At 43.6% G+C, this 25,506-nt stretch overlaps 1 protein-coding gene across 2 annotated transcripts in view; it reads right to left on the bottom strand.

Annotated features, from left to right (window-relative positions):
- The window catches only part of TSPAN2 (tetraspanin 2), a 70,153-nt gene extending 44,669 nt beyond the window's left edge, over positions 1-25,484 (bottom strand). Inside the window, exons 1-2 of one of the 2 annotated variants that reach the window (XM_006895678.1) lie at positions 25,393-25,484; positions 961-1,063 (exon numbers count right to left, since the gene is read on the bottom strand). In XM_006895678.1, coding sequence (XP_006895740.1) covers positions 961-1,063; positions 25,393-25,461 — 172 coding nt within the window. In that variant the 5' untranslated portion in view covers positions 25,462-25,484. The remainder of the gene's footprint in view (positions 1-960; positions 1,064-25,392) is intronic. The other variant, XM_006895679.1, reaches the window with a different exon arrangement.
- Between the last annotated feature and the right edge of the window lie 22 nt (positions 25,485-25,506).

Raw genomic sequence — 25,506 nt, 5'->3', positions numbered from 1 at the left:
ACCAACATTTTGTTTAGTAGCTAAATATTTAACCACTTTGGGCCCCAGTGACTCCAGAAGTAGATCCGATGGAATTAAACTCAAGAGAAATAATCCTTCACTCCTACTGACACGGTTTCTGAACTGGAGGCTATAGCCCATCCCACACCCATCTCTTTCCTATTCCAGTTTGGGGGCAGAACTCCTCAAATCTGCCTCCTTCCTTCAATACCTTGCTAGAGACAGCCTTTTCCCTCTCCTCTCTCTGCCTCTTTCTTCTCTCTTGCCACCTCTCCTCCTTTCTGCCAAACCTAGACACAGTTTTACTTAAATACCAGTCATTGTTTTTGCAACATGCCCAAAGTATGTCAAACAAAGCTTCAGAATCCTTGCCTCCAAGGAGCAGATGGCCTCACTCTCTCTAGGATAACTTGTTTGTTCTCCTAGCAGTCCATGGTGTATTCAATACTCTTCTCCAGCATCACAGCTCAAAGGCACCAACTCTCCTTCTATCATCCCTAGTCACTGTCCAGCTCTCTGACGCATAGCAAAATCAAAATATCCTGACTTGACAAGGCCCCTGTTAGCCCAGATAGGCAGCGCCTGTAGGAATCAATGTGTGATGCAATCACTTCACTCAGGGAGCAAAATGTAGTTTCCCAGTTTTTTGGAGATGAATTCTAGGTGTATTTTCTCTGGACTTCTTTCACTGACATGGCTAAAAGATATAGGATGGGTTTAATCTTATCCCTGTGGCCTCCTTTGATGTTAGAGAAGAGAAGGGATGAGCAAGGTATTTCCTGGGGAAGTATTCCACCTTGCCCACCCATCCCTGAGGACAAGCTGGGGTGTGCCAGGCTCAGGTGTTACTGTCTGTCCCTTCCCTCCCACAGAAGTTCAAGTACAGGTGATGCTCTAAGTCTGATTTCTCTTAGGCATCCCCATTGTCAGTGAAAGTTTAGGGAAGCTGAAGTCACTCACCCACGTAGAAATACTCTGGAGACTTGTCCTCTGTTGATAAGTCCTTCATGGTGCCTCCAAACCGAAACCATAGTCCAAAAGCAATGACGGCTGACCCTGCCAGCTGCAACATAAACAAAACTGTGTTTACAGGGGAAGTGGGAGTGTGTGCACAGACCCAAGGGCAGGCGGAGTCAGGGTAGAGGGTTGTCCTTCCGAGACTACCTCTACCACCCTTCACATTACCTCCTAGGCCCCTGGTGTCATAATGATCCTGCGGCCCCTGACTTCAAGTCCAAGATTTTTCTCCGCATTCTGCCAAGCTGCCTTTGATTATGGGGCATACACGTCACAGCCTGGATGGCTTCTTGAAAAAATAAAAATGTCCCAAACATATCCCCCCAGGAAGGCATTTCTCTTCTGCCTCATTGTCCCTTGTGGGCAATTTGAATCATTCATCAATACCATCTGGAATCCCAGGATGGTCCAAATGGTCAAGCTGAAAGGTTGGTGATTTGAACACAAGAGTATCCTGGTTTTAGGGGGCAGGTGACACATGAGGGGTGACTTGATTCTACCGGCCATCACAGTTTCCAACATCAGCTTTAAGAGGCCAGTTGTCATTTAAAAATAAATTGCTACTTTCAACTGGTAGAGTCGTGGGTTCAAACCCATTCAGAGGTCATGGGAAGACAGGCTTTGTGATCTGTTTCTGAAAGGTCAATCTTGGAAAACCCCATGGAGCAGAGCATAGCTCTCTACTCTAAGTCAAAGGGACTCTGGCCTGCCCCTGCCTTTGTAACATTTTCCTTATTAAACCATTGCTTCTATGTCTTTCTTCCTTATTTATCTCTTCTATCTTGAATGGTCTTCCCTTTTGAGGAAGGGGCAGCCTCTAGACTGTCCACCAGGTGATAGGCTAGGGAGGCCATGCAGCCACTGGATTGGGCTGTGGAGTTACCACAGGTGACTGTGCTTCTGCTACCAGGTCACCAAGAAGAAGATGAACTTGAAGACCTGTGGAACTCACATCACCTTCAGACCCCACCCACTCCTCCGTCCTCGGGAGCGTGCAGGCCCCAATTAGAAAGCTTTTTTAGAGATGTCTAGAACCCTTTCCCCCCATTCCTCAATGGTCACCAGGCTGCCTGGAGATGGTTACAGGGAGGGGAGCCTGGCTGGGTTTTGTTGCTTTGTTGTTGTTGTTGCTATTTTGAGTTTCCATGGAAAGTGAGAAAGGGAAAAAATAATTTTCTGAAAAACGAGGTCTGTGTGCTGTGTGGCTCCGTGGAGGCTGAGGGCTGGCGCAGGCCGCACTGGGCAGGTTGGCGGCTGGTAGAGTCATCACCGCTTCCTCTCCTTCACCACTCTGAGGGCTTTTGTGAGGCTGAGCCCAGAGCTGGAACCTTTTCTGTCATCCTAGGGCTGTGAATGCTGCCCACCAGCAGGCTCCAGACACAGCCATCCTCTCCACAAACACCCCTCTGGAATTTCTGCCTCAATCAATCAGCAGATACTTACTGGGCACCCTCTGTGCCCAAGGCACTATGGGAAAATGAGTGGAGCTGTGAAAACAGCCTCCTGTCCTGCCAGTCCAATCCAGTGACCACATGGCTGCCCTAGCCTATCACCTGGTGGAGAGTCTAGAGGCTGCCCCTTCCTCAATGGGGAAGAACTTGTCCTGTGGTTCTGTTTGTTTGGGAGTCAGCACTTCCCTGTGGGGTTATGTGACTAGACCAGGTTTAATGGAATTCTATCTCTTTTCACCTTCTGCCCCCAAAGGATGTCTATGACCCTCTGTGGTTGGCTTGATCAGAAAATGGTCAGTACTTCTGTGGGGAGAAGTCAGAGGGAATGAGTTCTCCTATCTGAGCTCTGATATGGAATAACTAACATTTTCAGTACTTAGAAGTAAACACTAATTCAATAATGTGAGGAAAAGCTACAAGAACTAGGCTCAACCAATTATTAAAAGAGTGTTGTATTTTTTAAAAAAAGAGTAGCATACAAAAGAGTAGCATACAAAAACATTGGAAGGAGTTACGCTGCACCATTAATAGTTCGTTTTTTGGTAGGGTGATTGTTCTAGAAGTAACTTTTTTTTTCTTTTTGCACCATATTTTCCAAGCTCTTTGCATTATTGCTCTTGTGACTTTAAAAAACATTGTTTTCAAAAATCGGTGCAAGCTGGAGGTAGCTGCTATGTTCAGTCTAGAAAAATCAGGAAAGGCCTAGTCTTTAGGAGCAGGGCTTCAATTTGGGAGAGGGCCCCAGCTTTGAGTTCAATGCTGCTTCTGGGGTAAGAGAGGACTTGATGGCCCTGGGGAAGCACCATCCAGGGAGCACCAGGAGGCGGCTGGGGCCAGCTCTGCCTGGCAAAGCCTCCCAAGCAGCCCTGCCCATCCTCGTCTTGACGGAAAGGCAAAGTTTCCAAATACAAAGCAGAACATATTGACAGAGGCATAAAGCCAAAGGCTGCAGCCACCAAGTAGACTGTGGAGGAGGTGGCCAGTCCCAGGGACACCCTATCACATTTTTGGAATCTCTGTACACAAACTCTAATTTATAGTGGTCTAGGATCATCCTCCCAGACGGAATGCATTTGTCCAGTCCTGGCACAGAGGTTCTCGATGCATAATGGAAAACGAAAAGAGAGGTTGCAATTTAAAGCCACCAGGCAAGGAAAAAAAAATGTGCTCTTGCTCATCCACGCCCCCGAGCCCCAAACCACACGGGTTTCCTTCTGGGTCAAGGAAACTGTGGCTTTAGCTGAATGTCATCATTGTGTGGAGGGGAATCCTCCCAGCCCAGGGTTGCTTACTGGTTTGGGGAAACCTGGTCAGGGTTGATGCTGCTTATGACCAAAGTCACAGGAGTCACCATTTTGTAACGTGGTATCAATATAGGAAATGTCACCTATTAGTCCTTTTTAACAGCATCATCCTTCTAAGACTCATAAAATAGTTTACATTCACCAGACTTTAGCTGATCTAACCACAGACCAGAAACTGTTTGGAAATATTCATGCCGACTTCAGTCCAATCAGGAACAAAGTGACTAAGTCTAGTGTCATTAAACTCTCATCACTGCCTGTGAAAATACACAGAAGAAGGTGGTCTCATGGAATGGCCTGAGGGAAGCCTGCCAGTCTTAGTTGCAATTTAAACCCTAATCAGTTGTTAGGGGATTCTAACTCATGACTATCTGTGTATGTCAAAGTAGAGCTGTGCTCCATAGAATTTTTTTACTTTGTTGTTGTTCAGACTCGTTATGTGCCATTGAGTTGACTGCAACTCATAGTGACTCTATGTACAATAGCTCTGAATACTGATCTATTCTGAAACAGTCTTATTGTCTCTGACACACCTACCCCCATTACTCTAGTTACTGTGTCAATCCACTTTATTCAATCCAATCCAATCCAATCCAATCCAATCCCATCCAATCCAATTGCTTCAACATGTACTATTCATTGCCATTATGTTATTTGAGCTTGAAATCTCACCCTCATTTTATGAGTTGTTCCTTCCCCATTAACATACATTCACCATCTCTTAAACTTCTTAGACAATCTTTATAAATTTGAATTCATAGAGATAAATTTTAAGAGCATAATGCTCAAAGTGGATATTTTCTACTAGTTAAGCTAAATTATTCCTCAATTTTAAGAAGACAGTCCCCTCCCTCCCCCAGGTGACAGCCCTAGACTTTATTAATAATGATCTCAGGACCAAAATTTCAGAGCCTCATTCCCTCATGGCTTGAGCAACCTTGGAATCCATGAACATTTGAAATTCTACGTTTCCCTTTTTCTATCAAGATGCTTCACTAGAGTCTTTGATTGAAATATTCAGTACAAGCAAAGCATCATCCAGTTCTATATGCTCCTCTATTGTCTTGGATGGTTGCTTGCAAGCCTTTAAGATCCCAAGCAATATGCAATAGAGTAGGAGGCAGAACAGAAACACTTTCCATGTTAGTAGGTAAATTAACTGGAATGTTCTATGAAACTAGGATCTTAAACATCCAGACTAAGGAATCAAATACTATAAAGTATCTGTCTACATAAGCAGCCTCAATCACTACTCTTTTTTTCCTCCTCCTCTATTCCGTGTAAATTTATCTGTCACATTTTTTTGTGAGTTCAGTTGGTAAGAAGTTGTGCTGCAATCTCGAAGGCACATCATTCGAAACCACCAGCTGCTCTGGAAGAGAAAGATAGCCAATCTCCTCCCTTGTGATTAATTGCCTCTGAAAACTTGCTGGAGAGTTAGCAATGGGCTGTTTCTGATTTAACGGTACACAACAACAAAAACTGACAGTAATTACAATAGCCAGCTGTTCAATCTTATATATCCTTAATGCCATATTTCCATCAATACTGTCCCCTGTTTACCCCTCCTTCCCACCCAAGGCCACTCCTAATCAACATTGGTCTCCATATATTTGTCTTTTCATATAAATGAGATCATACAAATATTTACCTCTTTGTGGTTGGCATTTCACTTAGTATAAAATTATTCAGCTCTATCCATATCCATGTGTCAAGTGTTCCTTTCGCCTATTGGCTGGATGCCATAGGATTTTCAATGGCTGATTTATTTTTATTTTTTTACATTTATTTTTATTTTTTTATTTATTGGGAGGGACTAGATGGCCAGGTCTTTCTTTCAAGATAAATCTGGGTAGATTGAGCCCTCTAACTTTCAGTTAGCAGTTAAATGTACTAATAGTTTACACCACCCAGGGACTCAAATCCTCCCTTATCCCCACCTACTCTCTGTATCCAATCTCAGCCACTCTCTGAATTCAGATGAAATACTGAATCTCTGTCAATGTCAAAATATATACAGAATGAGGGACTGCCTCTATTTTTCTTCCTTTTCTTTTCTTATTCCCACTGTTATCTCTTTCCCTTCCCCCCTTTCCCAATTATTAAATATCAACTATAATCCAGTTCATGTACTGTGCCAGGTATTAGGGAGATAATCATACAAAGAATAGCATGGCTCACATTCATGTGACTAATATATAATGGAAGTATGCTTAAAAACAAGAATATAGCACCATGGTTACCTGACTGGGTAGTCTCTGTTCCTATCAGGGATTGTAAATTCACAAAGGGGTTCTGATTCTGTAGGTGCTGTGGGATTGAAAGAGAGAGAGATAGAAAATAACCATACCTAGGAAAAGAATCTTTGATATGATGAAGAGAAGCTCATGATGGATGGAGAAGAGATTGAGGTTGTTAACAATTATAGCTTTCTCGGTTCTACAATAAATACTCTTTACACCAGCAGTCAAGAAATCAAAAGATGAATTGCACTGGGAAAATCTGTTATCAGTACTCCAGAGTCCTGAGAAGCAACGATGTTAGTCTAGAGACTAAGGTGCACCTAATCAGGCCAAGGTCTTTACAATTGCTTGTTATGCATCAGAGAGTTGAACAATGACTAGGGATGACAGAAGAAGAAGCTATGCCTTTGAGTTGTGATGCTGGAAAGAGTCTTGAACCACCAAAAAGACAAATAGGTCTGTCTTGGAAAGGGTGAAACTAAGTTTCTCTGTGGAGATTAGGATTTTGAAGCTCTGTCTGGCATAATTTGGGCACATGACCAGGAGGGACCAGTCCTTGGAGAAGGACATCATGCTTAGAAGGGTGGAAGGGTGCAGGAGAGGAAGACACCGGATGAGATGGATTGATACAGTAACTGGGGCAATGAGGGTTGGTGTGTTGGAATTAGTGAGACGGGCTTAGGACAGGGCAGTCTTCAGAGCTGTTGTACTATGAGTCGCAGGGCAACTCGAAGGCACCTAACAACAATTAGAAATAAGCACAGTCCATGCTTACCTTAATTACTGTATCATCTGACAACATTGAAGATAAAGAGCATGCACACTGCTAATGGAGCAAAGGACAGTTACTACTGTTCGACAGAAACATTAAAATTTTATTTACCTCTTGCAGAGTGTGTGAGCAGCACACGGTTAGAGGGAGGAGAGAATTCCAGGCAGAGGTAATAGCACAAATCCAGGTGAGGTCAGAGTCAGGGGTGTGGAAGATGATTTGGGGCTGATTGTGACTCAAGGTTGCCAATCAGCTTGGCACCATCTTGGAAAGTACATGGCAAACCCTTGAGAGGAGGGTAGCCGTCCGTTTGATGGGAAGACTCATTGACATGAATGCTGCCTGAGTGCCAGACTCAGATGAGGAACCAAAGGTAAAGACTTGGAAAGCTGAGGACCAGAGTTCACTCAGGTGTGGACGTGGTGGGAGGTAAGGATTATGTAGGATTCACTCTGCACTGTCAGAACCTGCGGAGTGCTGGCCTCGTGTAGGAGTAATGCTAATAAACCCTGTGCCTTTAGAACAATACTGTAGGAGAAGATGCTGTTTTTCTAGGAATGAACATTTTCATTCAACTGCATGAGTTAGACTTTGATGTTACTCATTTAATTAATTAAGCACATACTGCACAGTAGGGCAAGATCTAGCCCCTTCTCCCAAGAAGCTCAGGGACTCATGGGGCAGCTCCCCTTGGGGTGGGCCAAGAAAGCATGTAATACTGTGGGCAGAAATTAGCCACAGGATCAGAAGCCATACACGGTTACTCGTCCGAGTATCAACTGTGAATGACAGGATGTAATAAAATGGGATTTTGAAGGTTAAAGTACAGCCACTATTTAAAAAGAGAAGTAAAATGAAATAAAGATGAAAAGATAGCAGTGGAAATAACCGACAGTGCCATTAAGGAGAGGCCCACGAGATACACAGTAATTACATTTGGATCTCCGTTGGGAGTTATTTCAGTAGCTAACCTATTCCAGTGAGTTTGCAGAACATGAAGTTATAAATTGTAAACATATGTCTTTGGTTTCAATTTGAGTCCTAAAACTAAAGACGCAAAGGAGAGGATGACAGTCTGGTTAGAAAGTATTTAAAGCAAAATAGATGAGCAAAATGACCCTACAAATGTCTCCTTAATAGCTAACTTCCCCAAACAAACCATTTAGCACAAAGTAGAACACATTAATAGAGTCCAACTTTATTTTACTGTATTCATCTCTACTTTCCTAGGTTTGCAGAGGAAATACTGAATGTCTTATCTTAAGGATACTGTTTTCATTCCACTTTAAAAACTTTTCACGAATCATGATCAAGATCCCCAGCAAACTCTACTCTCATGAAGTTTGGTTCCATTGAGTGGATATCAACCCATAGCTGATGCTTCAGTGGGTTTCCAGAGGCTGTAAATTACCCTGGAAGAGACTGCCCATCTTTCCCCTGTGGAACAGCTGGTAGATTTGAACCACATTCCTTTGGATTGCCAGAGCAACTCCTTACCACTAAGCCATCAGAGCTCCTGGTGGCTTACAGGTAGTCTGTAACCATGTGAAGGCATTAGGAGCTATTGAGTTGCAAAGTCTATGGCTCTTCCTAGGAGGCTAACCAGCGCTGATCATAAAGAGCAAACAATCATTACTCGGCTATCTAGGGGGGCAAACCTGGGTGTACTACAGCTAATCACTGGGCTCCTAAGTAAAAGCTTAGTGGTTCAAAGTCTCTGAGCGTCTTCACAGTAGAAAGTCCTGGAGATCTGCTTCCATTAATGTCACAGCAGAGGAAAACTTATTTCTGCTTTGTCACATGGGGTCACTAGGAGTCAAAATAGAATCAAGGGCACCTATACTAACCACCATGGTGATACAACATTTCTCGTCGAAACTGAGGAAGACTAGAAGAACTTGCTGAAGGTCAAGGACTGCAGCCTTCTATATGGTCATATCTCAATATCAATAAAACAAAGATACCCACTGGCCCCATAGGCACTATCATGGTGGATGGGAAAAGAATTGAGGTTGTTAATGATATCATCTAAGATGAATTACACTGGGAAAATCTGCTGTCAAGAACCCTTCCAGGATGCTAAAGAGCAATGATGTTAGTTTAAAGACTAAGGTGTGCCTGATCTAAACAGGATCTTCTCAATTGCTTGTTATGCATCTGTGAGCGGGACAATGAATAAGGATGACAGAAGAAGACTCAATGTCTTTTGAGTTGTGGTGCTGGAGAAGAGTATTGAACATAGCATGGACCACCAAGATAACAAACAAGTCTGTCCTAGAGTGGGGAACCAGGTTGATTGGAAGCAAGGAACTCTGTCGTACACACTTTGGGCATGTTGTCAGGCGGGAACAGTCCTTGGAGAAGGACATCATGCTTGGAAGGGTGGAGGGTCAATGTAGGAAAGTAAGATTCTGAATGAGATAGAATGACATAGTGACTGTGGCAATGGAGTTCAGAGTGTCTGAAGTGGTGAGGTGGGCTCAGGATAGAGTCAGGTTCAAAGCCATTGTTCACGGGGTTGCAATGAATCATAATTGACTTGACAACACATAACAACAACAATCTGGTGAAGGAGCTTTGGCAGAATCTGCAGGAAGTTACGATACAATGGTTAGTATCTCTGTTGGTTCGAATCCACCAGTGGCTCCTTGGGGGGAAGTGGGTAGCCTGCTTCTCTGTGATTTGCAGCGTCGGAAACCCACTGGAGGGTCCACCGGGAGTTGGTTCTGACTGGATGGCAGTGAGAGAAATACAAAGAGATGGAGTGTGCTAGTGCATGCTCTCTGGTAACTGAATCCTGTAGAAATCTCCCCTTTTAGGTAAAAATCATCACATAGGGAAGTTCTCAGACTGGACATATGCTTTTGCTGAGATGGGAGACACGCTTAAAGGTCAGATGCGCAAGCACAGTTTTAGTTCTTGTCTCCCACTTGCCACTGCCCTAATTTCCAATGCTCTTTTCCTCCCACTCTGTTAACTAATACCCACTGGCCTTTAGCTCTCAGCCTTAATGCCACTTTCTCTGGGAAGCCTACGCTGGTCTTCAAATGCACTTTCCTCCATATCTAGTTAAAGTCAAAGTCATTGCTGTGCAGCTGGAACCAACTAACATCTGGTCACCTATTTTCTGAAGCTGTAAATCACATGGGAGATTTCCCATCTTTCTCCCTCAGAGTCACCTGAGAGGTGTAGCCTTTCAATCATCAACACAGTTCCCTACAGATTATGCCACCCAAGCGCTCCCTGTATCTAGCAGAGAATCATAGAATTTCCACTTAAATGTTTCTGCAGCTTTTCAAATTAAGGCCTTATCTCCTTGAGGGCAAGGCCAGGGCCTCTGCTGCTCCTTCCCCCGCACTCAATTCTCTGCCAGCAGAGTGGGCTCCCCACAAATACTAGTTATATGAATGAAGAAAAGATCTTGACAAAACACCTTTCAGGATGATAGTAGCAATTGCAAGCTTCCTCACAGCTCTCCAAGGGAATATTTTGCAAGGTGCTCTTTTCAATTCATCTTCTCCTGGGAAACACCGTGCAGACACTTTGGAAGCACTGTGTGAACACACTGTTGGATCCACTCAGCGAAACAGTCACCCAACAGAAAAACAAAACAAACCCTAAGCACGGAATATCAGCTCTGTGTTTTCCTAAACCTGCTGGGATTTGTACTATGCACCGTGCACTGCCACAGGGAATAAGTCTATGCTTGCCTTTTATTGACAGGGGCTTATTTCAATTATTCTCTCTCTCTTGCCTGCCTTACCACCTACCACACCTCACCATCCCTTCCTCCTCCCCTCTATATATGCTGTCATATGCCATCGAGTGAGAAACAACTCTAAGCTGACCCTCCAGTAGGTTTTCAGAGGCTTTTAATTGCAAAGGAGATTACCCATCCTCTCATGGAGTAACTAGTAGATTTGAACAACATACCTTCAGGATTGTAGAACAGCTTACCACTAGGCCACCAGAGCTCATAGGATTTTCTTGATGCCATGATCTGTAGAGAATTACACACTTTGTGTGTGTGTCTTTTAAACTTTTATACTGGTTTGCTTGCAAAGTTTGCATCCCCTGTGTTTCACACTATTCTTCAGCAAACTGCATTCTTAGCCTAAAGACTACATGGGTCTGGTGGTTTGAATCCACCAGCAGCCCCAAGGGAGAATGATAGGCAGTCTCTTCCTGTTACTTTTACAGCTTTAGAAGCCTGATGGAGGTTGAATCAGAATTGACGCATCAGCAATAAACTGAGTTGATGGTCTTTGTGAAAGCAGATTACCAGGCTTTTCTTCCATTGCACTGCAGGGTTGGTCAGAACTATCCATCTTTAGGTTTGTAAACAACAATAAAGAAACCCAGACAACTCACTATTGCGAGCTATGACTCCATTAGGTGAGTTTCTGAGGGTATATATAAATAATTATGGGAAGATATTGCCCTTTGCTCTCTCCTAGGTCAGCTTGTTGCTGTTAATTGCCCTCAAGTGTGTGATTCATAGCGAACCTATGAACAACAGGTGTAAACTCTGTCCTATCCTGTCGTCATTGCCATCCTCAACACATTTGAGTCCATTGTTGCAGATTCTCTATCAATCCTTCTGGCTTAGGGTCTTCCCTTTGCTGACATCCCTTTCCAGTGAATAGCATCTCCTGATATGTCCAAAATACATGAGACAAAACTTAATCATCTTTGCATCCAAGGAACATTCTGGTTGCTTTTTGTCCAAGGCATATTTGTTTATTCTTTTGGCAGTCCATGGGCCATTCAGCACTCCTTTCCAACACCACAACTCAAATGCATCAACTTTTCTCCAGTCATTCTTCTATATTGTCCAGCTGTCAGATGCATTGCAGGTAATTAGAAAGACTGTGGCTTGAATTAGACACACCTTAGTCTTTAAACTGACATCACTGCTCTTCAGGACTTTGGAGAGATCCCTGACAGTAGCCTTTCCCAAGGCTGTATGTCTCCCAACCTCCTGATGGTATCAAGACTGTTGACTGTGAATCCAAGTAAGTTGAAATAATCAAGAGTTTTAATCAGGTTATAGTTTGTGTATGTACGGGCTGGCTCAGCTCGTGGATTTGAATGGTTGATCTTTTGGTTAGGAGTCCAGCACAAAATGTAAACTGCTTCCGGAGCATCTCTGTAGGTTAGTAGTTGAGTTCAAAGGATTTTTGGCACCTAGGGACACACACATGCACATACACACAATTATATTGCATTTTGAATGGACAATATTGCTTTCTTGCTTTTCCATGGCAAGCACTCTGTGTACACATACCCTAACTTATCTGTAACTCTGCTTGTGAAGTCACACAAAGTCAGGAGTGACACTTCTACCCTAGAACTTTCATTAAGAGCTTTTAAGTTAATAACTTGCTCTTGGTAACAATTCTCATCACAGATGGAATCATGTAACAGAGTACTCCCAGTTCTCAAGCTGATTGCAAACTCCATTAAATTCCGTGAGGGTAATGGAGTCTCATCCTGTTAGCAGGCAAAAGTCAGAAAGTCACATTTGCACTGGAAGATTATACTTATTTTCTTAAAGGAACAAAAGGCATCTCCCAAGACTTTCAGCCTGTTATGTAGTGAAAGCAAAGTGAGGGTTCTTTCTTCTAAAGGTGGAACTTTCTCCTAAAGGACTTTATTAGAACCACTTCTGAGGGACTCAGTTGCCCTCGCCTTTGCCATCAGGACCTGGAATGATGAGACATTATATGGGCTTGGATTATTTTCTTTCCCCCACAATATTCCATAAGAAGAATCTCAAGTTATGACGGACAGCTGTGAGTTGGTCAACTATGACTTAATAGTAATGAGAATTTTTGAATGTCTTTTTATTGAAATTAACTTGTCTACTTTCAACACGGTTCAACAGATATTTCTGGAAGGCACTTTAGAAGTGTAGCGTGTGCAACAATGAGTGAATGAATATCCAAGTTTTCTATAAACTTTTGTTAAAATATTGATGATAAAAAATAAGAAGTGTAGGGTGATCGTCAAACTTAGGGAAAGGAAACAAAATTGGGATGAAAACCTTACTCTGAACGACAAAGCGGATAGTTGACATAAAGACACTACTAGAAAGTGTGTTGCAAAAAAAAAAAAAAAGAAAGTGTGTTGCATTTATTCAGTGATTATGCATAATTTTTTTCCCCTTCCTACTTGGAAATATATAGGAGAAAGGAGGGGACGAGTAAGGAACTGTAAAACAGGTGAAGAGAGCTGTGCAGTTTTATTTAAACTGCTAAACAAATGTCACAGATTATTGGCTAATCATTCCAGGGGGCAGAGGGCTTTATCAAGTGAAGATCATATTCTCATAGAAACCCAGTCTGCCAAGTCATGGGATGAATTAATCCCAATGTATGCTTTACCTTTTCTGATTCAGGCCAAGGCCTTTCCAATTACTTGCTATGCATCTGAAAGCTGGACTATTAAGGATGACAGAAGAATTACTGATGCCTTTGAGCCATGGTGCTGGAGAAGAGCACTGAACATCCCATGGACAGCCAAGAGAACACACCGATATGTCTTGGAGATGATGTAGCCGAGGGCTCTTTGGAAGCAAGAATGGTGAGGCTTCATTTCACGTACTTTTAGATATGTTGCTAGGAGGCACTATTCCTTGGAGAGAGACATGATGCTGGGAAGGGTGGAGGGTCGGCAAAGGAGAGGAAGACCCTCAACTAGGTGGATTGACAAGGTAATTGCTGCAATGGGTTCTTGTGTGTCAGGAAGTGTGAGGATGGCGCGGGATAGAACAGGGTTCAGATCTTTTGCTCACAGGGTTGCTATCAACAACCACAACATGCCTCACCTCAGCTAAGCTCTTCTCTTGTTTTATGACATTGAGTTGGAAGTGACCCGTAGCTGACTCTCCAGCAGATTTTCTGAGACAGTAAATCACATGGGAGATTTCCCATTTTTCTCCCATGGAGGCAACAGCTAGTGGGTTCGAACCACCACAGAGGTAGCATCTGCACGTTAGCGAGGCAACTCCCTACTCACTAGGCCCCCATAGCTCCATTCTTATCACAGGGCCTACGATGGTTATTGTGATGCTTCTTTCACATCATGCTATATCTAAGCAAAAAAGGGCATCATAATAGTTCTTTTACAATAGAAGCTCTGTTGGCATTCTCTAGCTGTTAGGCTGCCTACTGAAAGGTCAGGGGTTCTAATCTGCCAGCCTTTCATTGAGAGAAAGATGGACACGCTCCTCCCATAAATTAGATTTACAGCCTTGGGGAGTTGCTATGGGTCAGAATTGACTTGATGGCAGTGGGTTTTAAAATACTTTTTTCCCCCTAAGAGAGTTGATCAGATAAACAGGATTCTTATGTATTAATAATTATCTTCACACAATTTTAGTTGTTATAGAAAAAAAAATGGAAGAAAAAAAATTCAGGCAGAAATCTGGATTGGAACAAATTAAGAGACTTCTTTTAAAGTTGTTATTAGGTGCTGTCAGGTCGACCCTTTGAACAACAGATCTGAACCTCATCCCATGCTGTGCCATCCACACAATCTCTGACACACTCGAACACACTGCTGCAGTCACTGTGTCAAGTTTGGTCATGTGAAATTCAGTAGAAATTATTAAGGCTAAGGCTGGTGTTCTAAGAGGTTTTTATCCAAACAGCAATGTTAGTAGGACGATTTGAGGTCAGCGGGTGGGTAGCATCGACCTATTTACAGAAGACTACACAGATCTGTGCTGGAACAGAAGACCAGGTGGCCTGGCCATGATTGAGGGGTTCTGTCACCCCTGCCCAATTTTCTTGCCCCAGGTTATAAATTGATTCTTTCTCAATTACCATCACCATGGAGAGAAAGGGCTTGGCACACACTTTGGAATGTTTGACAACCGCTCTCCTAGAAAATGCTACCTCTTCTGAGTTTTCCTACTGGAGATGGGTGTCCTCACACTGAGTAAGAACAAAAACCCACACAGCCAGCCTGTGGTAGAGAGGAGAGAGGCAGATAAAAATGAATTCTAGGCAGCCTGGGCTCCCATCAGACTCAGCCACTGACTGTCTTGTGATCTTAGGCAAGTCACTCAGTCTATCTGAGCCTCAGCTTCTTCATCTTCAAAAGTGAGATAATAATAGTGTCTCTGCAAAGAGTTCATGTTACACATTTAAAACAGTGAGTGCTTGGCAATGAGTTATTATGCTGGTAGAACTGCTAATATTACATTCAAACTGAAAACTGAACCCAACTGGAGATAGGAAACACTGCTCCCACAGCACCAATAACTTTGCTCTCTGCTGCCTGTCTCCCCTAATTTTTATTTTAGCTTTATGTTGTCTCTTTCTATGATAGCTGGAATTCCCTTGGGTTTCCAAAATCTTCTATACCAGAAATGCCAGTGACCTTTTACAAAGAATGTTTCCCATGCTCTCTAATTTTAGTAATTTTTTTATGAGCCAATATGAGGAAACCAAGAAAAGATATATTTATTGGGAAAAGAATATATTTAAGACAGAGATGTTCAATAGAACTGTCTCCGTTATAATATATTCTGTCTGTGCTGTCAAATACTATAGCCACTAGTGAAAGTTAGAAATTGAATGTTTCATTTCATTGACTCTCAATTCATTTAAATTTAAGACTTGGTGGTAAGGAATAGTGCTGCTGATGCAAAGGCTCATGGCTTAAATCCACAAGCTGCTCTGTGGGAGAAGGATGGGCAAACTCTTTCCATGTGATTTACAGCCTCTGAAAATCCACTGGAAGGCCAGCTATGGGTTGGTTCTGACTCAACACTATACAGCACCATGTGCCTAGTGGCTACACCTTGTACAGCACAGGTCTGGAGTTCAGGACTTCACATGCTCCCGTAGCTTCAGCCTTCTCTTGGGAGAAGTAAAAGCACAGACTCGGGAGCCAATCACAGAAACTCAGTTCTGCCTCTGCGTAGCTCTGAGATGCCAGGCACGTCACTGACACTCTGTACTCTGTTGTTATTGTGTGTCATCTCAGTCAGAACAGACTCAACGCTGGCCCTCCAGCAAGTTTTCAGAGGCTGTGGGTTGCACAGGGGGAGACTGCCCATGTTTCTTCTGAGGACTAGCTGGCAGATTTGAACTACAATTCCTTGTCACCAGGCCATGTACCACTAAAGGGGGGTGTGTGTGATCATAAACACCAACTAAACTCATTGTCAAGAAGTCAATTCTGACTCATAGTGACCCCATGCAAATCAGAACAGAACTGCATTCCACAGGGATTTCCAGCTGGGACCTTTTGGAAGCAGACTGCCAGGCATTTCTTCTGAAGTGCTTCTGGGTGGTCTCGAACGGCTAAACTTACAATTAGAGGTCCAATGTTTTAACTGTTAGTGCCATCCTTCATAGAGTTATTGTGAGGCCTAAAGGAAATATATTCTAAGTTGTGCTTAAACAGAGGCTGGCACAGGCTAATATTTACAGAATGCTTCGTATTCTTCTAGTTTTTGTTACTGAAATTATTCCTCTAAGGCGTGTCTTGATTCACATCCTTTCTCAATCCTTCATCTTGCTTTACAAATGTGCCAATCCATTCTCAGACTTTCCCCTGTTTCTTCCATCTTTGTGTAGCTGTATTTCTGGAATTCATTAAGATTAAGTCTGACATTGGATATAATCTCTCTCATCTTAACCTTCACATTTCCAAGCCACTCAGTAGTGTCTTTCATACTTTATATTCCACAAGTTACAACAGCTTAAAGAAGAATGTGAGGTTTAAAATCAGAAGACCTGAATGTGAATCCTGGCTTTGCTCAGCCCTGCCTCTACCTCAGTCAGAAAATAGACTATGCCTGACTTTCAGCTTCCACATCTACAAACTAGGCATCATTACATCTATTACGTGGAACTGTTAGGATACTTTATCAAGTATATTCACAAAAGTATTTTGTAAACTAAAATATCATACAAATATTAATGAGTATTAGAATTTTTGTTCCCAATGAAATCCAAAGATGAACAGGGAGACCCGGGTATCCTCCATTCATCTGTTATGAGTGCTCTCTGTCCATTCTTATTCCCATCTTACCTGTCTCATTCTGTTCTTAATTCTTTAGTGACCTTGACACTGGTTTTAGTGGTCAGTAAAACATCACTTACTTCAGAGAATAGCCCTGCTGTGACATTAACCATTGATATTAAGGTGAAAGATGAATTCTATTTTCTCTTTTGTCACACATGGCTGGAGACAAGGTATTGAATATGATGTTCTAGAAAAACAGAATGATAAGAAATGGACAGTGGCCATGTGGTCACCTAGTGATTCCACAAGCCATCACTTCTCAGCCTTAAAACAATAACGGTGAAGTGGTGAGTGGAATTACAGGAACTGTCACAAGTAAACCAAGAGAGCCCTTCTCGTCCCATCCAGAAATAAAAAGTAATATGGGTTTCTGATTTCTTCTACCAAAATCTAAGCTTGCGTTTCTCTTGTGTGCTTCCCAGACCAGCAGATAATGCATCACTATTCCTTGGAGGCTAGTTTGAAATGCAAATAGATTGAACCAGAATGTACATTTGAGTGTGATTCCTTAGTGATTTGCATGCATTTTAAATCGAGCAGCACTGATCAGCCAAATGTTTCTCCATTGTCATCCCCTGGCCTCCACTTAGTGGTACCAAGGCAGACAGATCTTGCTGGGCACAGCCTGGTGTTGGGGAGGACTCTCTCTGAGGTGCTGAGGAGCAGGGACAAGGGAAGCACCAATTTGCAAGAGTCCTTGCTCTCAATGAGCACAGGCTGAACAGGCCAATGAACTATACTCCTGTGTGCCTTCCTGTCTCTGAAAACCCACTGGAGGGTCAATTGTGATTCAGTTCCAACTCAATGGAATGTAACAAGGGTCAGCAAAAGACAGAACGACTCTCAATGACGTGGACTGACACGGCGACTGCAGCAATAGCCTTGAGCAAGGTAGAGGATCATGAGGACTGCTCAGGATAGAGCGAGGTTTAGATCTGTTGTTCATAGGGTTGCGATGAGTCATAATTGACTTGATGGCACCTAACAACAGCAACAATAATAAAAAAGGCAAAAGCAGAGCATTCAACAAACGCTCGAGGGTCTCAAGATCAAGGGCTGTGTTGGAATCATATTTGAATTCCCGGCCCTTAGCAAGGTGCCAGGCATTGAGTAGAAAGTGAGCACACATGCTAAGAGAACTGATGATAGAGAAGGAACTGCTTTCTTTGATGCCATGGCACTGAGACGCTACAAGATTCTCATAGTTTTGCTTGTTTGGACCTAAGACACTTGTTTGCTTTTTTTCTTAGATTGTGTATTTGACCTCTCCAGGCTACTGAGAAGCAACAACGTCTATCTAGAGACTAAGGTGCACCTGATCCAGTCCATGATACTCAACAATTACTAGCTATGCATCAGAGAGCTAGATGATGACTAAGGATGATAGAGGAATCGATGTCATTGAGTTCTGGTGCTGGAGAAGAGTCTTGAACATACCATGCACTGACAAGAAAACAAAGAGGTCTGTCTTGGAGAGAGTGAAACCTTGTTTCTCCTTGGAGGCTAGAATTTTGAAGCTCCGTCTGACATACTTTGGATATGTGGCCAAGAGAGAATGATCCTTGGAGAGGGACATCATGCTTGGAAGAGTGGGCGGACAGCACAGGACTGGAAGACCCTGGATGAGAGGGTTGATACAGTGACTGGCACAATGGGGGAAGGTGTGTCGGAGTCAGTGAGACTGGCTCAGGACAGGGCAGGTTTCAGAGCTGTTGTACATAGGGTCGTTATGGGTGGCAGGAGACTTCACAGCATATAACATTTCTGATATTTACTCTACCCTGGTGACATGTTGTTAGGAGGGGCCAGTCTTTAGGAAAAGACATCATGTTTGGAAAGGTGGAGGGTCAGTGAAAGATAGGAAGACTCTCAACGAGATGAACTGACAAAGTAACTGTAACAATGGGTGCAAGTGTATCAGAGATAACAAGAATGGCACAGGACAGGTCAGGGTACAAATCTGCTGTTCATAGGAGGCTATGGGTCGTAACTGACTCAACACCGAACACTTCCGTCACTCTGGTGGCATAGTTCTTGTAACATGTTGTAGTGCTAAACAAAAGATTGCATCTTTCCAGTTCAAATTCACCACCATTCCAAGAGACAAAAAAGGGTAATCTCCTTACAGTAAGATTGGCAGCCTTGGAAACCAAATGGAGGCTTGCTAGGAGTTAGAACTGACTAGAGGGAAATGCATTTGAGTTTTGAGTAATAATAGCATATGGTGGATCTCTGGTGGCCTAGTGGCAAGAAACTGCATGGCAATCCCAAAGGTGCACGGTTTGAATGCACCAGATGCTCTGCTGGAGGAGGGGCAATCTCCTCCTGTACCAGCTGGATCCAATTTGATGGTACACACACACACACACACACACACACAAATAATAAAATTTTAAAAAATAATAGCATATGTTAATGAGTTTTTATTACATGCCCCTACCATGCACCTAACAACAACAATTCAAAGTACTCAGCTATCTGAACATAGTTTTGATGTTGATACCCTATCACAACTGTTTCATAGACTAAGGAGTCTTGGTGGTGCAGTGGGTTGAATGCTTGGTTGTTAATCAAAAGGCTGGCAGTTTCAACCTATTAACTGCTGTCTGTTTCCATAAAGATTTACAGCCTCACAAGCACAAGGTTGTTCTACTCTGTCCTGTAGTGTTATTATGAGTTGGAATCTGAATAAAACAAGAGCTTTAGTCTGTAGATTCAAAATCTGAGACTCAAAGTGTTTATAGAACTTGTCCAAAGTACCGCTGGTAGTAAGATGGTAGAGAAATACCAGGTAGTGGGAAGGCAGAAACTGCCTACCAGACGTTTAATTCCTAGACTTGTTTGGGCTGAGGCTCTGTCCTCTCTACAGTGGTCCCAGGGGAGCCTCCTTGCCCCTCTCTCAGTGCCAGGCCTTGTCATCCACCCTATGTGAGCTTGGCCACTGTTGTCCTCTGCCCACCTTGACAGAAATTAGAAATGAAGACGGTCCTACAGTGACCCACACTCACTCGCTCACTGCTGACCGGTTGGAATCAACTCATATTCGACCCACATAGTGGGTTTTGGGAGACTGTACATTGCACAGGCGCAGACTGCCCATCTTTCTTATGCTGTCGAAGTAATTCAAGTTTTTGAATGGACTTCCCTTGAGTACTCTCTGTAGGTATTTTTTTTTTTCTTCCTTACCAGAGATTTTGACGGGTGGTAGCTCTGAAGTTTCTGTTTCAGGCAAGTTTGTTAGAGGGGAGGTGCTGGTCTCTGTAGGCTTCAGTTGTTTTTACTTCCACACTAATGAGACAACTGACCTGAAAGTGCCTGCTAGGTGTCACCAAGTGAAAACTTAAAGCTGTATTGCTAACAACGATGAGAAGGAAAAGAGTAATGTCAAGCTTGCCATATATGGCGTCTGACTTCAACAATGCACAGCCCTGCTTCCTGCTGGTCGGTAAGGGAGTCTTGCTGCACAGCACAATGATAGGAAAGCACTGAGTGTATAACAATAAACCAAGGAATAAACCGTGCCCAGGGTTTTTCTTTAAACCAACAAATGTGGCTTTATGGGTTGTGGTGTTTTATTTATATTGCTATGCAACAGAGGGGAAAAAAAAATTAAGGTGATTTCAATGAAAGGCACAGGCATTCAACTACGTTGATTGTAGTATCCAGATTTAGACATGACAGCTGTTGGGAGGGGTTTTGAGTTAGACATCAACCATGACAACAGAAATTAATTTAGTGGGGTTAATGGTTAGGCTTTGCTTTTGCAAGTTCAATGGTGAATAAAGTCAGCGTCCCTTGGCAACAGTGTGTTCTGCTGGCTCTGGCAAGATCTTAGTTGAATGTTTATAAAACCAGGAGCCGGGCTAGGGAGACTAAGCCCAGGTTGCCAGAAGGAGATTGCTAATTGATTTGTCAAATTGTGGAACACAAAACACGTCCTGCCCCACCTCCACAGCCGCCTTTCAGTGAGTTCCAGACAGGAAATGAAGTGTTGTCACCGAGGGGGACCCTGTACCTCAAAAAAGCAGGCACACAAGCATCTAAGGGTGTGTGGCAACATCACAAGATAAGCTGTGGCTGAAGCCTATGCTCCAGGAAACCAAAGGAAAAAACAACTTTAGAAACTTGGGTGCGGCTGTTCTGGAAACAGGTTTCCTCCATTTCAGAGAAAGTAGAGATCTAGACAGTTGATCCCAAACACTCATTGTCCCCCAAATCATTAGGTACCTGTTTCAGTTTGCCCTTTCATTTTTCAAATATAGCCTGGAGAGGCTGCCATTCTGACACCCTGCAGCCTCCCTCACTTTAAAAAAAAAAAAATTTATACTGGCTTATGTACAAAGTTCATAAAGTTTGTATACATTGTTTTACAGTTGAACTGAATTAGCATGAGTTCCCCATAAACCCCTTCTAGGTTCAATAGAGGCAAAGAACCAACCAATAGCAGGCAGAGACAGAGATGAGATCTGAGCACAGTCCTCCATATAAAGTTGAGGACTGATTCTTGTGAAAATCAGGAACGCCATTGGTACCAAGGTCCCTAACCTGCAGATTCATTAATGCATTCGGAAAATATCTATTCAGCATATCCTAGGTGCTAGGCACTGCTCTAGGCATGTGAGGATACAGCACTGAACAAAACAGAAGGAAATGTCCCCCTTCTTAGAGCATGTAGGTTCTATTGTGGGGGTGGGATGGGGGTGGTAGACACCCATGAGTACAAATTGAAAAGCTTATGTCAATTATCGTAAAATGAAGACAAGTTCAAACTCACCCAGAGCACACATATACTATTCTCCAGCATTAAGGAAATCTAGAAAGAGAAATACCATTTATTGAATGCTTCCTGTGTGTCAGGTACTTAAACATTAAGGTAATAATTAATGTGTTTTGAACACTCAGATCAGGGTCATGGTAAAGAGGAGGTTAATGCTTTATTATTTTCTTTTAATCCTCTCAAGAACTCTGTTATTCCCTGTGCACATATGAGAAAGCACTTGTCTAACCTCCTTCTGCTAGTTAGTGGATGAGCTGGGCCTCTGCCCTTCCGTCAGCCTGATCCCTTCGTCTGATGGTCGCTCACACCCAGCTTTGCTCATGGATGGCTCAGCCTTGCTCGTGGATGGCTCGTCACTCCTGCACTTTTGTCCACCTGGATTCTGTTAATTCTTCCAAGTTCAGTTTAAGTATCTGCTTCTTCAGGAGTATTTCCTGATTCCTCACTATTACTGTGATTCTTCCCCTGATAGATAGATGGATAGATATATAGATGATAGATAGATAGATAGGTAAAGTTCTGGTGGCCTAGTGGTAGGAAGCTGCACGGCAATCCTGAAGGCATGTGGTTTGAGGCCACCAACTGCTCTGTTGTAGTGGTGGTGGTGGTGTACCGTAAAAACCCATAGCTGACCCTCCAGTGGGTTTTTAGAGGCAGTCAATGGAATGGGAGGAGACTGCCCATCCTTCTCCTGCAGAGCAGCTGGTGGCTTCAGGAAATGTGCCTTTGAGATTGCAATGCAGCTTCTTGCCACGAGGCCACCAGAGTTTGCTTGCTCACTCTGTGTGTGTGTGTGTGTGTGTGTGTGTGTGTGTGTGTGTGTACACGTATGAACAGGTAGCCCAGCTGCTAATCAAAAGGCTGACTGTTGGAATTCACTCAGAGATGTCTGGAAATCCACTTCAGAAAACTCAGCCATTATTTAGAGCCTTTCTCTGACACACCAGAGCCACCAAGAATTGGAGCTGACTCAGCAGCAACTGGTTTGGATTTTTGGTTTCTAAAAGGTCAGTCCTAAAACCAGTGGCGAGCACATGGTAGGCACTCAAACATTGCTTTGTTTTTATTTCCTTCTTTACTGTGTTTATGATCAGCAGTATGAAACCTGCCACTTGATTATACTGTTTAATTGCTCTATATTCACTGGTCTTAAAGAACAGGAATCATGCCTTATATTTGTTTACAACACACCACTGTTTAAAAGTGTGGTTCTCAAACCTGAGTATGTATCAGTGTTACCTGGAAGACTTAATGAAACAGATTGCTGGATCCCATCCCCTAGAATTTCTAATTCTGTAGGTTTAGGAGAGGTCTGAGAATTGGCATTTCTGACAGCTTACCAGGTGGTGCTTAAGCTGCTGGTCTAGAAACTACACTTTGAGAACACTTTCTTAGCTGAAAGTAATGCAAGGCTTAAGAATATGCAGGCTGAGTCCCATCTCTGCTGTTCAGTACGTGGGTGACCTTGGGCAAGTTAATGAACCCATTTGAACCTCCATTTTCTCATCTGTGAAAATGAGACAAATAACAATGGTATTTGCCTGAGGACTGTTGAGAGGATTAAATGTAATCAATGCAATGTGCTTAGCACAGTTCCTGACACACTGAAAATGTCCAACAATGCTATCTATTATCCCTGGAAAGGCTGGCACAACAACAAACACTAAAAAACAGCACTGAATCAAGCCTGAGGATTCCTTCTCAGGCTGCTAGAAAATATCATTTGTATTTGCAAGCACTGAGAGTGAAAGGGGTAATGGAAGCACAACATCTATAATTAACAGCTTTTGAAATTAAGCCAGGCTATTAAAAAGCACAATGCAAAAGGCTTTAAGGAGCTCTGGTGACACACTGTTCAGCCCTCAGCAGCAAACTTTTGGTTGAGAGGTTGGCAGTTTGAACTCACCAGTTGCTCTTGGAAGAAAGGACTTGCTTTCATAAAGATTCTAAACCAAAATTGAACCTACTACTTTCGAGTTGATTTTGATTCATAAAGACCCTGTATATCAGAGTTGAACTTCCCCACAAGGTGTCCACAGCTGTCATCTCACAGAAGCTGACTACCTCTTCTTTCCCCTGTAGAGTGGGTGGTAGATTTAAACCACCAGCCTTTTGGCCAATAGCTAAACACTTGGCCAATGTGTCACCCACTAGAAGTGTTCTAGAAAGTTTAGAGCCTGGCAACCATACCGGCAGTTCTGTCAAAACTGTCCTCTTTGTGGTACATTGTATGAAAATGCCAAGATTTACAAAAGTCATGGGCTTTATTTCTAAAAAAATTAAGAGCTGTCCATAAGGTACCTACCTCTCTCACAGCTTTTACTAACTTAAGGATGCTGACGTTGACAACCCAGCCTCTGAAGAGCTTACAGATGGAGACATACTGGCCTCTGGGCTAATGGGGTTGGCAGACACATGAGGCCATCACTTAATCATTAGTTAGATACTGTCTAGGGACACAATCTCCCCAGAGTAGATAGGCTCTCCTCCTCTCTAGCAGTTTCAGAGCATTCAGATCCATCTCCAAGATACTCACTCCATCTTCCGAGCCCCAAAGGAAAAAAAAAAAAAATCTGTCTTCTGATAACATACTTTCATTACATTGTCAAGAGGTCAGTCCCTGGAAAAGGGCAACATGCTTGAGAAAGTAGAGGATCAGTGAAAGAGTGGAAGCCCTTCTGAGATGGATTGACTGCAACAGTGTCTGCAATTTGGGCACCAGCAGAGATTGGGAGAATGCCATGGGATTGGGATTGGGCAAGGTATCTTCTGTTGTACACGAGGTCGCTATCAGTCAATTTGACAACTCAACAGTACCTGGGCACCTAGAAGCAAAATCCAGCCAAGTTGCACTGGCTGGCATTCTGTTAAAGTCCAAGGGAGAAGGTGCAGATAATTTTCACATCTTGTCTCACAATCCTCCAGGGACTAGGACCTGGTAATCAGAATCTGCAATGATCTAACCCAAATCTTGCCCCCAACAATTCTCCAGACATAGGTCACAGCCCTTATTTCTCCAGTCTTATTTTTCTGTGAGCTACAAATTCCAGGAATTCTACCCGTTCAATAAACCCCTGCAAAGTTGAATGAGATCATCTCTGCAAGCATTATTAGTATTTAACAGAGGATGCAAGCTGGTGGTTGTGGAGAGAAGCTGCTACCCCTTTCGAAGCCCCGCCTTTTCCCACTCCCTCTCATCCAGCGGTACCATCCCCTAATGCTCAGAAATAGGGCCAGTGACACCCCACCTTATTTCCACTTTTACCCCAATTTCCTAGACAAGCCTTCACAGCCAGGTGGTGCCTTCACACACTCTGGATGGGGTACCACGCCCGCCAGCCCCAGACCAGAGGTTTTCTCTCCTCCACACTGTAGTCAGGCCCACTCCAGCGCCGAGCAGAGAGAGAAGGGGGTGTGTGTGCACACGAGGCTGGAGGGGAGCTGGCTCTGGGGACTCAACCTCCACCGGGTGAGGGGAGGCTAGTGACTACACTGGGAATCACCAGCTGGGAGATAAAAAGCAGGGCAGGGGGTTCCTCACGGAGAAGAGCCACATGGGGCATGGGGTCTCCTTTTCACCATTTCTTAGCGTTCAGTCTCTCGGTTCCATTCCCTCACCATCCCTCCCCCCGCCCTTTGTCTCCCCTCCTCTGCCTCTGCCGTTCTGGATACCCCAGTCATCTCCCCAAGAGACCAGCTCGGACACCGCAGTGGTCAGTTTCCGTGGGGATGCTGGCCCTGAGCTCCCTCTGCCCTCCTCTGCCCTCCCGGCTCCTGGTCTCACCCAGAAGAGCAGGTTGAAGCCGAGCAGCAGGTACTTGATGCAGCGCAGGCCCCCGCGGAAGCGCCCCATGCTGCGGCCCCGGTAGCGGGATCCCGAGTCCCCAGGCCCGCGCTC

The sequence above is a fragment of the Elephantulus edwardii genome, unplaced genomic scaffold (genome assembly GCF_000299155.1).
Source record: "Elephantulus edwardii isolate Elephantulus edwardi_28Jun2011 unplaced genomic scaffold, EleEdw1.0 scaffold00174, whole genome shotgun sequence".
Taxonomy (NCBI): Eukaryota; Metazoa; Chordata; class Mammalia; order Macroscelidea; family Macroscelididae; genus Elephantulus; species Elephantulus edwardii.
Note: the sequence above shows the minus strand (reverse complement) of the source record. Positions and strands in the feature narration are given on the sequence as shown.